Raw genomic sequence first — 15,388 nt, forward strand, 5'->3', positions numbered from 1 at the left:
ATATATATATATATATATATATATATATATATATATATATATATATATATATATATATATATATATATATATATATACATATGGCTGCACGGTAGCACACTAACACATTCATCAGGCTATATAAGGTACATTACCTTGTAGTAGAGAGGCATATTCTGAAGCAATGTGTCATGTTTTCTGAATCAGGAAGCATCAATCAATCATCAAATAGCAATTTCCTCAATCATTCTTATGTCTGGCACAGCTTCAGGGAGGAGTCCTCACACCACAATCTGAATACTGGGTAGAGTGGCTCTGTGAACTTGGCGAAGTAGGTGTGCAGGTGTGTCAGGGACCGTTGAGAAACTCTGTAGAAGGACAGCATGCCTGCCTCCCAGTCCAGATAGACGGCCAGTCTTCGAGAACCAGCCAATGGGACACCAACAACAATGCTCTCGAACTTGTGATATGCACGGAAGTCTTTACTGGTACAGTAAAGGCACCAGGACTTTTCATTGTACCCTATCAAACGGTTGTTGTCCTGACCTTTGTGCTCCATGTCCCCATAGGCCAAACCAACTCCAACCCATGTTCCGTCCCACTCTACCTCCCAGTAACATCGGCCCTGCAGACCCTCTTTGCACATGACTTGGGCCCAGTAGTCAAACCGGTCTGGGTGATCTGGAATATGCTGTTCCTCTCTGCTCAGGCGAATGCTTTGGTTATCGTCAGAGAAGAAGAGACATTTATGAGCCGTGTCCAGATCCATGGTCAGTTTACGCATATCTAGTAACAGAGAGAAATCAAAGAGTTAAGCATGACACGGACAAGTCACAGTAAGATCAGACCATTTAGTCACTCTTTCCCCTCCCCTTTTGTCTTTCCCCTTCATCTACCTTTATGTGATATGTAAACCTTTGAGATTCTGGCAGGGAAACTTACTCCGTGGTAAGCTTTGACTTTGTAAAATAATAAAACACTACACTTTATTGCTCCATGCTAATAAAGTTCATGTGGAAACATGCTGTTAGGGCACGTCAACGAAAGCATTCTAGTTTCATCAGACAAGTTTTACAGAGCGTATTACAGAGATTTTACATTGTGGGTTGCACCTTTGTGAAATGAACAAAGATATTTAAAATAGTTCATCCACGTATTCACCATTATCTAACATAAGACTATTATTCTGACCCAGCTATCTTAGCTTAGCAGATAGATAGCAGTTTCCCAAAAGGATTTTCAGAATTTTCCACTTGAAGTTAAACTTAAGAAGCACGGTAAAACTAAGCACACAAAAAATGTACTTTACTCTTTCACACGAGATTCCTATTCAATACATTCAACATGTTATGCATCTCGTAATGTACTACAACAATACAGAAACCATAGAGCTAGCTTGATGGTAACATATACATGAAATTGTACTGATATGCTAGCTTGTATACATCAATATAATTTAAGACCTAAAACAGAATTTCAGCTTTCATCACAGAAACATCACAGTTACTCTCTGTTAACGATACTGAAAACTCTCAATGTCAAAGTAGTAACTGGCTAATGTTATCCAAACAGGAAGATAGAAAAAAAAGTAAAGTTCAGGCTCATGGCTGACTTCAGCAAGCTCAAGGCTCCAAACATATGGGTATTATAAGAATTTGTGCTCATATACCATATATATCCTGTGTATATCAATATTCGTAGTACGTAGAGCTGCTGCTATATTGGTTATTGGCCAACATTTTGAATATCAGCCAAAGTAAGTGAGATAAAAGCTATTAGCTCCCAGTATAAGTATTGGCATTGGCCCAAATAATCCCATTTTGTTCACTAGTAAGGCTCTAGTAAAAAAGTTGATTTGAGAGTCTTCAAATACCAACACAAAGGTCTGATTTCAGTAACTACTGCCTTAGTCCAAAAATCACAACTTACGTTTTTTCAGTCCTGGTGTGAACCATTGCTCTGCGTTGTGGTCGACTCTGTGAATAAGTAAAGTGTTTAGTTATTCTGGGTTTTGTCACAGTGGTAGAATCTGTAGTAATTTCTGGACTGTTCTTTACCTGAGTTTGGTTAATTCACACCGTCCCTCGTCAAGAGCCTCATGGATGATCCTCACTCCTGAATCTTGGAGGTGATTGTACCTCAGGTCCAACTCGCTCAGGTGAGATGGGTTGGACTTCACTGCTGAGGCCAGGAACTCACACCCGTTCTCAGTGATGTTACAGAACGACAATCTGTGACCCGAGAAAGAAACCATCCTTAACTGGTGGTTGCGACTCTTTGAAAGGACTCAACAAATATTTTCCTTTGAGTGTTACCTGAGGGTTTCCAGTCGACAGCTCGTATTTCCGAGCCCTTTTGAGAGCAGCCCCACTCCTGAGTCTCCAATGTTGTTGTCACTCAGGTCCAGTTCTCGAAGAGCTGATTCTGGACTGCCCAGGACTGAAGCCAGATCTTTACAGCTCTTTGGAGTCAGATCACAGCGGTTTAGCCTGGAGACGAGGAATGTGGAGGAAATAACACACAATAAAACCAAATACAAGGGTAAACCCAGCTGCAAGATATAGGCATAGAAGCAGAATCGTTGGTGCAGAGACCAGACTTTGCTAATAGCAGTATTACGGTGAGCCCCTTTTTTTAAGCATGATGGTAGTCCTTTCAAAGAGCTGGGCTGGGAGCCCCTAGAATTAGAGAATACTTGAAAAGTCATCATCGGATTACAAAGAACTGGTTCCATGATTGCTTAGAACTCAACCAGTGCAAAAAGGAAACAGACCACCTCCATGGCTCTTGCTTACAGGCCATTTGTCTTGCATTGTACTACATTGCCAAATGTCCTGGAAAGTTGTTTAGTTGCACTAGAGACCTCTTTGGTGCTAACTTACCTTAGTATCTTCAGTCTGCAGTGTGGGCCCTGGAGTCCTGTGCAGAGATGTTTGATTCCAGAGTCTTCTAATCTGTTGTCACTTAGGTTCAAAGAATTTAGCTCATTTGAGCTCAAGCTTAGAGCGGATGACAGCGCCTGACAACAGTCTGCAGTGAGATTGCAGTCATTCAGCCTGATGAAGAGAAAGATAAAGTTAACAGATCTTTGAATTGCTGGTCCAGTAAAACCAGATTAAGAAGGGAACTATGAAGGGGACTTGCATTGCTGATCTGGATGCTCTGATGGCTGGAAGGAGTCTCTGGAAGCCCTCTTTTGTTCTGGAGAATTTCTTGAGGTGGATCTCTTCTGACCTCTCTGGTGAGGTCAGTAACAGAAAGACCAGAGCTGCCCACCGAGCTGTAGACCAGTCGCTTGTCTCTATGGGTCGCCCTGAGTCCAGGTAGAACTGGATCTCATTCACTGAAGTGTGGTCATTTAACTCATTGAGACAGTGCAAGAGATTGATGTACCTCTCTGGTTCTGAGAGATCGATTCTCTTCTTGATGTGTTGGATGGTTTCCCCATGACTTTGGGAGTCCCAGGCTTTAGCTCGAATGTTCAGGCCTTTGAGCAGAACCTGACTGGACTCCAGAGAAAGTCCCAGGAGGAAACGAAGGAAGAGATCCAGGTGGCCGTTGTCTCTTTGTAAGGCTTTGTCCACTGCCGCTTTGTGCAGGTCTGATATGGACTCATGTCTGATCCCGTCTTTGTCAATGAGGTTTTCACCGCCGACCGTGTACATGACATGGACGTACAGAGCTGCAAGAAACTCTTGGACGGAGAGATGCACAAAGCAGTAGACTTTACTTTGCAAGCAGGACTCTTCCCTGAAGACTTGAGTGCACACTCCTGAGTAGACAGACGCCTCGTTGACATCGATGCCACAGTCTCTCAGGTCTTCCTCGTAGAAGATCGGGTTCCCTTTCTCCAGCTGCTCAAAGGCCAACTTCCCAAGTGACATGAATATCTTGTGATTCTCTTGGGAGTCCAGTTGTTGCTCTTTGGCATATTTAACCTGTCTCTGAGCAGTTTGATGAGCCACAAAGTGGATGTACATCTGAGTCAGAGTTTTGGGCATTTTTCCTCCTCCCACCTCTGCACAAATCTCCCCCAGGACGATTGAGGAGATCCAGCAAAACACTGGCACATGGCACATGATGTAGAGGCTTCTGGTGGACTTGATGTTTGCGATCACCCTCTTGGCCAACGTTTCATCTTCGATTTTCTTGAGGAAGTACTGCTCTTTCTGTGGGTTGTTGAAACCTCGTATCTCGGTCAGGCGATCGACGAACCGTCCTGGGATGGAAGATGCTGCAGCAGGTCGGGTCGTTATCCACAGGAAAGCTCCTGGTAGCAGTTTACCGGCAATGAGGTTTGTCAGTAGACCATCGACTGAGGCTGGCTGGGAAGGATCAAAGCTCTCAGTTTGCTTGAAATCCAGAGGGAGTCTGCACTCATCCAGACCATCCAGGACAACCAGGACTTTGCACTTATTCAGGTCTGAGATTCCAGATTCTTTCAGGCCAGGAGAAAATTCACACAGGAGCTCCATCAAACTTCTGGTTTCATCTTTCAGCAAATTCAGCTCCCTAAAAGGCAGTGAAAACAGGAGCTGGATGTCTTGATTGGCCTTCTCTTCTGACCAGTCCAGAATAAACTTCTGGGTCAGCACAGTTTTACCGATACCTGCTATCCCCTTGGTCAGCACTGTTCTGATTGGTTTGTCCTGTTGGTTTGGTAAAGGCTTGAAGAGATCCTCATGCCTGATCAGAGTCTCTGAAGTTTTCTGTTTGTTGAACGCTGTTTCGATTTGTCTGATTTCATGCTCACAGTTGACCTCTGCAGTGTCTCCCTCTATCAGATACAGCTCGGTGTAAATCTTCTTTAGAGGTATGGGCCACTTAAGTGTGTTTTCAAACAGGAACTCAGTTTTAGACTTCAGGAAAGACTTCAGCTTCTTTTGGTACAGTTTAGTTACTCCGTAATGTTCTAAGAGAAGGAAGCAAGGAGCAGGATTAGTCACATTAATAGGGCCCAAACACAACAAAGTTGGCAAGGACCATCACAAGAAGGATTTTTAGATATAGATAGATAGATAGATAGATAGATAGATAGATAGATAGATAGATAGATAGATAGATAGATAGATAGATAGATAGATAGATAGATAGATAGATGCACCCACATGGGTGTGGTCTGGACACAACATCATAGTTGATGTATTTTACTGAACCTTTTTTAACCATATCTACCACGCCACAACCTTTAAAAAACTGTATTGTCATCATGATGAAATCCTAACAGGTACCTTGTAAATTGTAATTGAATGTACAATTTCGGTGATTTGCAGGGTAGGTTCTTACACCACCTTCTTCTAGGTTTTTATTTAGATCACCTCCAAATTTACTCTGTGTGTACTTGAGACACTGAGGTTGAAAAGTCATGAAAGGATTTTTTGTATCTCGGTGGGTGTGGCCAGGATAGAGGTTCAAACTTCAGAGGTTTTTTGGGGGGGTGATTATAACATTGGTTACTTTCATGTAAAATATTAGACCAGGACATAAAAACACAAACATGTTCAGAGTCACAGCATGAACACATCTATTAGAACATATACAACTGTAACTAGAGCGCCCCCTGCTGCTGTCAGGATAAAAACTTACTTTGCTCGAGGAGGTGGGCCTGTTCATCCTTTTCCATGTTTCTCAAGATGTGCAGAGCGATCTTCAGAGCTGCTTCCTTTGCTTCGTCGTCATTAGTCTGTGCGTCTTCTTTGTCTTCCTGAAGCAATCCTTGTGTCTCAGAGAGGATCTTCTTGTGTTCATCCAGAGCTTGCTTCACGTAATCCATAGCTTTCATCTCAAACACCTGACAAAGACAAACAGATGTTTCTTTAAAGCCACTACACAGGGACATCTCAGTGAATTACCATATTGACCTGGTTGTATAGGACGACCCTGATCACGAGACGACTTCCCTCTTTTTGAGACCAACCTTCAGAAAGACTCTGATAGCCAAAATTTACTTTGTTTAAAGAAGCTATTTTTTAACTGAATATCTGGGGAAATCATTGAAATAATAAGTAGAGGCTGCTTGGCTATTGACTATCACTATCTTAAAATTAGCATCATAGCTCTGCCTCAGTTTTCTGTTAACTCGCCCAACTTTTGGTTCACTTTGCTCTGGACAAACATCACACCTCTCCATGTCTCATCTTCTGTCCGTAGCTCATGTCACGGTGACTCTGCTGTGATTGACAGGTGACATCAGCCACAGTAAGGACACTTGCCTCACAGAAAGCTAGCGCCCTCTGCTGTTGCGGTCATGTAGAAACCTTAGAATACGATACGCATATGCCAATGCTTAGACCCCGGTTCTACGACAACTCTACTTTTTACGTTATTTTTAACAAAATAAAACTTGTCTTGTTTTCAGGCCAATATGGTAGAATATTGTAAAGGAAAATATGCCATTCTGTTCAGATCTTCATTGTTATATTTTTCAGTTGGTGACTGCAGGCAGGCCTGTTTAGCATCTGGACTCTTCTACTACAGAGCCATGCTGTTGTAACATGCACTGGTTGGTTGGACAGATGGTTATGAAAAATGACAGCTTACCTTCAGCATCTCTGGATTCTGCCCCACGCTTGAAGTTAGTTGGTCTCTACAAAGAGAGAAAAACAGAAACTCTTTAAAAGAAGTGATATTTTCCATGTGTTTGTTTTGAGGTTTACTGATCAGCTGGCTTGTCGCTCCTGACCCTGGTCCTCACTGGTTGGACCACTTTTGAAAGACACTGTTGACCAGTGTATAATTAAAAGTTGTAATTGGTCAGGTCTACTCCATTTCAGCTTGTTGCTTTGAAACATTCAAAGGATTTACACCTGAGAATGGTTTTAATTGATAGAAAGAGCTACGATCCATAACATCAAGAGAATATTAAAATAAACCTCACCTTTTTCCTGAGGTTTCCATGCTGAAAGCTGGAGGGTAATCTTTGGAGCGGCGGCTCTGCTCAGAGATGCAACTGGCAGTAGAAGGTGTCGGTCCTCCCCGAGGTTCGGCCATCTTGCTGTCTTCATGGAGTCTGAAAGGATAGAGTGATGTTACGTTGTGTCATCTCTTAAGAATGAGAATATTTTTCATGGTGCTTCTCTGAGATCTTAAAAAAATGTTTCCCAGAGGCAGAAAAGCTTAAACAATGATTTGAATGATCGATTTATTAATGTAAAGCAGAAGTAGCCAGCCAGTGGATCGCGATCAACTGGTCGATCTTTGAAGCTTCCCTGGTAGATCTTGAAAATAAATGAAGTATGGCAGCTTTGGGACACAGATCATAAAGTTTGGTTGACCACCTGCTGGGACACTTAGAGCCAATCCTAATATTACCCCTTAGCCCTTGGTTTTGTGCGCTCATGTCTAGTGAAGTTGTGTCCCAATTTTCCAAAAGGTGAAGGTGAAACAAAGACAAAACAGGACCTCACTGAAACCAAAGGGTTTGACAAATTTTCTATGAGCTGGGTATTTTTATCAGATATCCAATCCTTTGCTCCTCCATATAAGCCATGTTAGGAATTGTTGGTTGGATTTTGAAATCGCTCATTAAAGAGATCTAGCCAACGCTGCTAAAGCTACAGCTAACGCTTATAATAGCTACACTGATGTCAAAACAGGATGACACATTCACAGCAAACAGACTTCACTACAATGAACTGCATTAGACAGATGAGCTACATTCAGGAGCTACATTAGCTACATAAGCTATGATAAGCTAACGCTACAGTATTCAGAAGCTATATTATGTAGTTTCTGAATACAGTAACATTAGCTTTTCCTAGCTTAGCTGTCTCATCACTCATGTAATACAGTCCATGGTGGTGAAGTCTGTTTGATGTGAATGTGTCGCCCCAATCTGACACTAGTTTATCATCACTTTGTTAAAATGTGCTCACTTTGGGAGTGAAGCAACAGTCGCTCTGACTACGGCAGCCAGAGAGGGACTTGAGGTAAACAAGACGTAGCAGGAATCGAGCAGGGTCAGAGGACCAAGGGGAAGGGGTAGACAAGGAGGAGGGGAAAGAGTGACCATTGGGATTAACCCTTTACCACAAATGTGGATTTTTACCGGGGTCACCTTTTCTTCAAATTCGAAAGGAAACATGTTGAACACTTGTTGATAATCCTTCCTCCACGCACAGGTTGTATAATCAGACATTAAGCAAAGAAATTAACTGTGTTTGGAAGCTGTTTTCAGAACTTTCTGCTTCAGGTTTGCTTAAACGCAGTTTCCGTGTAAACAAGAGGCTGAAACTCAACAAAACCTTTGCATTTCATCCTCTTAAACTCTTCAAACCTCACCTTTTTCTTGAAGCTTTTATTTTGAAAGCTGGAGGGTAATCTTTGGAGCGGCGGCTCTGCTCAGAGATACAACTGTCAGTAGACGGTGTCGGTCCTCCCCGAGGTTCGGCCATGTTGCTGTCTTCATGGAGTCTCGAAGGACAGAGTGATGATAGTGAAGGATGGCAGCTTTGGGACACAGATCATAAAGTTTGGTTTAATTGGTCACCTGCTGGGACAATAAACCACAGACATCTAACTTCATGACATTCAACTTTGTTCTGAATTAATCTCGTAACATATAAAAAAATAATTCAACATGATCTTTAAGCATTTGACTTTTGTCTGTTTTTACCTGGTAACATCACAGCTTATTTTAGCTTAAATCTGGTAAAACTACGACTTGCAGAAGCAGCTCTGGGTTAACGAGTCAGTTTTTACTACAGCAAAGTTTCACCTTCGTCCTGTTGTAAACACACTTGGGTTAAAGTTTTACATTTTACAATCTCCAGAGCGTTAACCCAGAAAAGCTGCAGAAATCAGAACCAGTCAATCTGATGCAGAGTAGAAACAAAACTAAAATATGTTTTTTATTTGCAAAATATTCTGACATTATGACTTTATTTTGAAATAATTTTGTAGTTTTTGCCTGAACTTTAATTCTTTTTGCATTTTATATCTTTATTCCAACTTGAATATTAAATATGATAATATATGCTTTTTTATTTTAAGTCTAATTCTAGCGTATTTATTTTTTATCTCATACATTAATACTTTATTTATAACCTGATTGTATTTGACTTTATTTTTCAGAATCTCAGCTATTTTTTTTTTTTTTATCTTGTGCTCTATATTCGGTCATATTGTATCACCCACTTTGAGAGTTTTGCTTTTGGTCTCAGTTCCTAAAAGAAATGATGTGCCCACCAACATAAAGCAGAAGTGAAGCAGCAGACATGCTCAGCTCAGAGCATTTCTGGTGAACTATCATTGAATTAGTATTTATATAATATTTCAAGACTCTTCCTGAAACATTAACAGTCCAAATACCTGTGGGTGTCACTTATTTCCACTCACTTTTGGATTTGTAAAATAAGTTACATCAGTGCCCTAGCAGTTAGAAATAAACCATTTCAATCGTTTACTTCCCTCTTTTTCCCCCATAGCACTCGTACGGTGCGCTTCTGAAGAGTCTTCACTAACTGCAGACAAATGAACCATCCTTATGTCACCACAACTATCAGAAACACTCCTGAAGAAAATGTGAAAAGTAAAAATGAAGAAACTGACCTGGAAACCCTTTGTCTGGTCTCTGACAGCCGGAGTAAACTCAGCTGACGCAGTTTCAAATGGCACAGACGGCTGACAGACCTCTGTTAGTTTCACTTTCAGGGAGGTAGGTGTGGTTCATACTAACGGAAACATTTGCAGACCATCATAAACAAGCAGCCTGCAGATTTTAATCTTTATTATTATGGTCAAAGGTCAGCCCTAAATATTCATATAAAAACAATAAAAAAAAACATCAAATCATGGGACCGAAGTACTCAAACCAACTGCTTGTTGGTTTTTGAATCCACTCAGAATTTACCCTGTGTTTTCCTGACACATTGAAGATGAAGAATTATTGAAGGGTTCTGTGAACTCAGTGGGTCTGCCGGGTCCATCCCTCCTCTGGTGAATGAATTTCAACCTAAGGAGGAAAAACTCTGTCAGTGGTACAAAAGGTTTATGTTTGAGAGTCAGCCTGTGTCATCTCACACTGATTTGAATGATCGATTTATTAAAGGGGACATATCATGCTTGTTTCTCCTTCTCACTATGCCAGACTCGGATGCCTGTAAAGCATTTCTGCCCTCAGTACAAGTCATTTAGTTCCTTCATTTCCCCACAATAGCGTTCTCAATATCCTCATTTTAGGCCATTCTGAAAATCTCATTGAAACGCTCCGTTTGGAGAATGACCTCCAGTAACCTCGCAACGTCACAGCCCTTTGTGCTCTGATTGGTCAGTTCTATCAGAGGGGCGGAGGGGGTAGAGCCAGGGGGCGGTTTTTGCAGCATGGCAGTATTTACAATTGAATGGAGCAGACCGAGCGAGTTTGCTGTTTGCCAAAACCTCAGGAGGATGAGAATAATATTCTAGTTTAAATTTAAACTAGAAGATGAATCACTCCTTATCATGCAGGATGGAGTTCTGCCCTGACGCTCGCACATTAGAGACAAATGTGGACCATGGCTGGAAAAGTGGCTTGAAGGAATGTAATCCTCGCTTCGTACGACCATTTACCAGTGCTTACAGACCCGTTATTATCTACCTCTGTGTTTTCTATGCTGTAATCATTCACGTCATATTTAGCTTTTGGTGATCAAACCTGAAAGCCGGACAGCTTCCATAACACACTGTTACTGTGTGTCATTGTGCAGGGCCGTGTCCAGACTTTCAGGCTGGGGGGACCCAATGAAGGCGAGGGGGGGCAGGATGTGAACACTTACAAACAGAATCACGTTATAACCTGGTAAGTTCCACTTATTTTGTAATACTGAAGTATTGCTTTATTTTCTATGACTTTAATTTCTCCTCCTTTGCCTGAATTTTCAATTATATATCATATTTTTCAACTTAAATTATGTAATTTTTTATATTATTTTACCTTAACTTTGTAACATTGACTCTATTTTTGTTTTGATTTTATTCTTTTGACTTTTTTCTACATGTTTCTTACTACACAAAACCTTATGATTAATTCATCTTAAAGTAATTTAAACTATAATTTTGATACTTTTTAAGATTATTGATTTATAATATCGTGATATACTTCAAAATCAATCAATCAATCAAAATTTATTTATAGAGAATTTTACACCACTTGAGGTGACCTAAGTGCTTTCCAGATAAAATAAATAGTAAAATAAGACATAAAGCAAATTTAAAAAAAGTTAAATTTTCTTAGTTTACAGTATTTCTGTTTTACACTTTAGCAGAAACTTCTCTGTAGGAAACGTGAAAGTAAAGAGGAAACCTGACCTGTAAACCTTCAGTCTGTGGATGGACCTTTTGAATTAAAGAGGCGGTTCACTCCGTCGAGGGGACTGGTCTACACTCTTATCTGTCACAAACAGAGCTTGACAAATATGCACCCTGCAGGTTTTGAGCTTCCTTATCACAGATAAAATCCAAACTAAGACATTAAAAACAAGTTTGAGCATAAGGTCATGGGACTTAACAGAAAAGTGTTTATCTGAGGTTGTGATGGTGACGCGTAGAGTCTGAAGTTTAATATCAGCACAGTTCAGTCTCTGTCTTTAATGTGATTATTTTTATGTGTTTCAAGTGCAAACATTGAGGAAACAATAAAATACATCAGAGTGATTAAACACAGGACCAGGGAGGAAGCTTTGAAAGCCACACATTTGTAATCCTTGTTATCTGAAAATGCTGTTGTTCCTGTCATTTGTCCAGCAGGGGGCGTCTCTTTCCATGTTCTCTGCCCTTCTCTCTCCTTTCAGCTGTTTTGGCTTCATGTTGGGTCTCGTCACTCTCCTTCAGTGTTTCCTGTGACCACCCGTTAACCGTTCCTCTCATCTCTAATTTCATCTCACTGAAGTCTGTTTCAAAATGCTGCACAGATAAAATTTCTGTACGAGCGCGTGGAGTTGACCCACTTTCTTCTCAGTGCTGTAGCCTGCTGTGGCCTTGTTTCCTCTCCTCTCTCCTCTCACCTCGTCCCCTCAGCTGGGAATAACCGGCCGCTTCGTCCTTGGAACGATCTCCATCCACCTCCAGCGTCTTCTTTGATGAACAGAACTGGGCTAATGACGAGTCCCGGTCGGGGAGACGAGGGGAAACGGGACTGATCCGGGCGCTGTGCTGCTCCCTCTGCACGCGCTCAGTGTGGTCGTTATTTCTGAGCGGCTGACAGGTGATGAAACCGTGAATCCCCTCTGCTGACATATGCAGTATGTTCTTCAGCTGGTGAAATATTCAACGTGAAGATTCTGGATATGAAAGATTCATGAAAACACAGACACCTGATAACAAACGCTCACTGTAGACCTGAAATAAGCTCCAAGCAGGTCAGTTCTGTCACCTGTAAACTCTCAGACACACATTTTTACAGCAAAACTACTCTGAGAAACAAGAGGTGTCTCGTTACAGGAGACACAGACGGTAATTGGGACCCAAGCTCGACCTCAGGGTCAACAGTGAAGTCTCTCGAGAAATGCTACGAGTTGTTATTCTTATTTCTTTTGTTCCTTTAATCCTAAATGGCACGCCTTCCACATGCCTCAATTCCTGGCAAAAATTTTAGAAATCAAGTGGTTTTGTGCAAAAAAAGTGCTCCATAGCGCCCCCTATAGTACCCCAAAACTCAAAAATTCAGCTCCTTTCACAAATGCATGACATTTCTGGTGCATAGCTATCATGCCTACAAAACAGTCTCTTATCAAAATGCTCAAATCTCAACAGGAAGTCAAGAAGTTATGGTTGATTTTTTTGTTTTAAAGCGTTTTTTAGCGATTTGCAGGGTACGCACTAAAGGGATCTTGTCCTAGGTTTTTCATCGAATCGACTCCAAATTCGGTCAATGTGTTGTAGACACAATGAGGACGAAAAACTATGTAAGGATTTATCGCAATCCAAAGGGTGTGGCCACAGCAGCTGGTCAAAGATCCAGTTTTTTTTCTGGAAATCTTGGATTTGGACCAAAATACACACATGTTCAGGTACGAGCCTGGTTTCATCTACAGCCATGACTATTAGCTGAGACTGATTGCAGCAGCAGCCATGACATGTCCCAACGGGTCAATGGATGGAAAGGCTTTAATTTACCCTGCAATCATCCCAGATGTTTTTTTTGGATAGTTGTTGTTGTTTCCGATTTTGTCCTGAAAAGAGTCAGAGGGGTCGTTTACACATCAATAGTTGTAGGATGAATCACAGTGGTGTTGTTGCGTTTCCACCTTTCATTTACATGGAAACAGTGTTGTAGTCTTGTAGTCGACCTAAAAGGGAAACTTTCGAAAACGGCCTCCAGAGTGGAATTTCTCTGAAACGCCACAGCCACTAGCCACGGTTACATGAGGAGTTTTTCGTCTTTCCGAATTGAATCTTTCTGAATGACTTTTCTGAAAACAATAGTATACATGGAAAGGATTATTCCAATCTCTGGTCTACATGCGCTGCTATAATCAAACAGAATAGTCAATGGGGCATGCACGCAGAAAAAACGTAAACATTACGTGATTTATCAAAGACGGAGGACGACAGTTTTTTAAAGCAAGTTTGTCATTCGTCCAGTCTTGATGATGTTCATTTCTTTCAAAATTTGGGTCAAAAACAAACTTTCCGCAGCAGTCCAGTGCTGACGGCTCGCCGCCATTTTTAGAGTTGAGGAACGTCTCTAGTCGCATCTTACGTCATATCTAAGCATGCGCTGAAAAAACGCACCCTGACAACTTTCTGTTTGAGTGGATACATGATACCTCAATCGGTTTGGGGAAAGAAATATTCCACCCCTGTGAAACTGATTAAACGTCCATTCAGATTGGCTCTTTTCTTTCTGAATGAGGTGTTTACAAAGGTTAAATTATTTCCGTTTGAGCAAATAAACCAAATGCAAGCTGAATATTTGGGTCCATGTAAACGTGGCTACTGTTGCCGTGTAAACAACAAGCCAAAGATTTCAGTAGAAATGCTGACGTCATGCTCTTTTTCGCGCAAGCTCATCACAATTGTTACCAATACACCAGATGATTGGCCCAGCCCTTCATCAGTAGAGATCTACCAAAAGCTGCTACTGGACAAGACAGTTATAGCACCACCTACAGGCCTGGCATGCTTGCTACAGCGTTTTCAGTCCCTCAACGTTTCCATGTAAACACACATTTTTTTACAGGGCTTTTTGCATTTTTCAGTGAAACATTGTCATGGAAATGGCCCCAGAGATCACACCTGGAATGCTCATCTTCTCATCTTTCAGGAACTGTTTGAATTTTTTCCTCCACAAATGATTGAAGAGTTAAAAGAACAGCTTGCATCGATTGTTGCCTGTGATTGGATGGTCGTTGTGTGTAGATTCTGCACCGTAAAAACACGTAATAACACACAAGCCCAAATAGTTAAGAAGTTGGTTAAAGAGCAGTTGGTGAATGGGAGCACCAGCACTATGGGTCTCAAGGTCACTTCCTGTATGAAGCACTGAAAAGTGTGGTTTGGTACCTGGGTACAGAAACAGGATCAGGGTTTAGCAAACCAAACAGGACCTTTGTGTTAGCTGTGAACAAATATCCACACAGACCACGGGTCAACTTCCTGTTGGCGTTGAAAACTGTTATCCAAGGTAATCAGAGTTATCACAAGTGTGGGCCTTGGAAACCCTGTACCCTGTCTCTCTGGAGCCCCGTTGAAGGGCTAAATCAGTTCTGGGAACTTTGTGTCAAGAGCAAATCGGACTGGGTTGAGTCCCAGCAGAGGACGGGGACAGGACTCGCCTCAGGGCTGGAGATACCAAGGAGGCTGTTAGAGGACTCCAGTTCTGCTTCAAAACCCATAAAAAGGGTTTCTCACTAACTGAACTACGGTGAGCTGTAAGGACAAAATAACACCAGAAAACGTGTTTACCTTTGTGCTGCAGTTGACCCATGAACCCTGAGCGACTGAGTTTACCTGAAGGTTCGTTTGGGTGATGTATTCAGGGAAAAATCATTTATAGGGGAAACTAAAACACTCAGAAATAAGAAGATAAACCTGGACCCAGTCTAAGGGGTTTAAGATCAGGACTCTGGTGTTGGAGGATGGTTCAATTGTTCCTGTACAGTAGTAAAAGTTTAGTGATTTGTGAAGTTTACGTTCCTGGGCCAAGCTCCTGTTCCCGGGTCGGTCCACTTGAGGATCTGTCTTTTGTTACGGCAGAGTTTCATCACGACGGCTCCGTCTGAGCAGCTGGAGAGGAAGCAGGAAACGCACCAGAGGGAAATAAAACAGCCGAGGGGTAAACTGTTATGACAGGTGAAGACTGTGATCATCCCAAGGCCTGGAAAACAAGCTCTGAGCGGTTACTCCAGGCCGCCAACGTGTCCGTGCGAGGCCGGGGACACGGAGGAATACGACTTCTTCTGATATCATTAACAGCGTCTATCAGAAAGCT

At 41.8% G+C, this 15,388-nt stretch overlaps 1 protein-coding gene across 1 annotated transcript; it reads right to left on the reverse strand.

Moving 5' to 3' along the window:
* Nucleotides 1-223: 223 nt before the first annotated feature.
* On the reverse strand, nucleotides 224-8,464 carry LOC141800927 (NLR family CARD domain-containing protein 3-like). The gene is made up of 10 exons (XM_074683788.1): nucleotides 8,260-8,464; nucleotides 6,857-6,988; nucleotides 6,520-6,565; nucleotides 5,566-5,770; nucleotides 3,124-4,891; nucleotides 2,862-3,035; nucleotides 2,295-2,468; nucleotides 2,037-2,210; nucleotides 1,909-1,955; nucleotides 224-765 (listed from the first exon to the last, which is right to left on the reverse strand). The coding sequence occupies exons 1-10, from the start codon at nucleotides 8,370-8,372 to the stop codon at nucleotides 230-232; spliced, it is 3,369 nt and encodes a 1,122-aa protein (XP_074539889.1). The 5' UTR covers nucleotides 8,373-8,464; the 3' UTR covers nucleotides 224-229.
* Nucleotides 8,465-15,388: the final 6,924 nt, after the last annotated feature.

Source organism: Halichoeres trimaculatus, unplaced genomic scaffold, assembly GCF_033239565.1.
Source record: "Halichoeres trimaculatus isolate MK-OKI-2021-1 unplaced genomic scaffold, fHalTri1.1 fHalTri1_scaffold_12, whole genome shotgun sequence".
NCBI classification, from domain to species: Eukaryota; Metazoa; Chordata; class Actinopteri; order Labriformes; family Labridae; genus Halichoeres; species Halichoeres trimaculatus.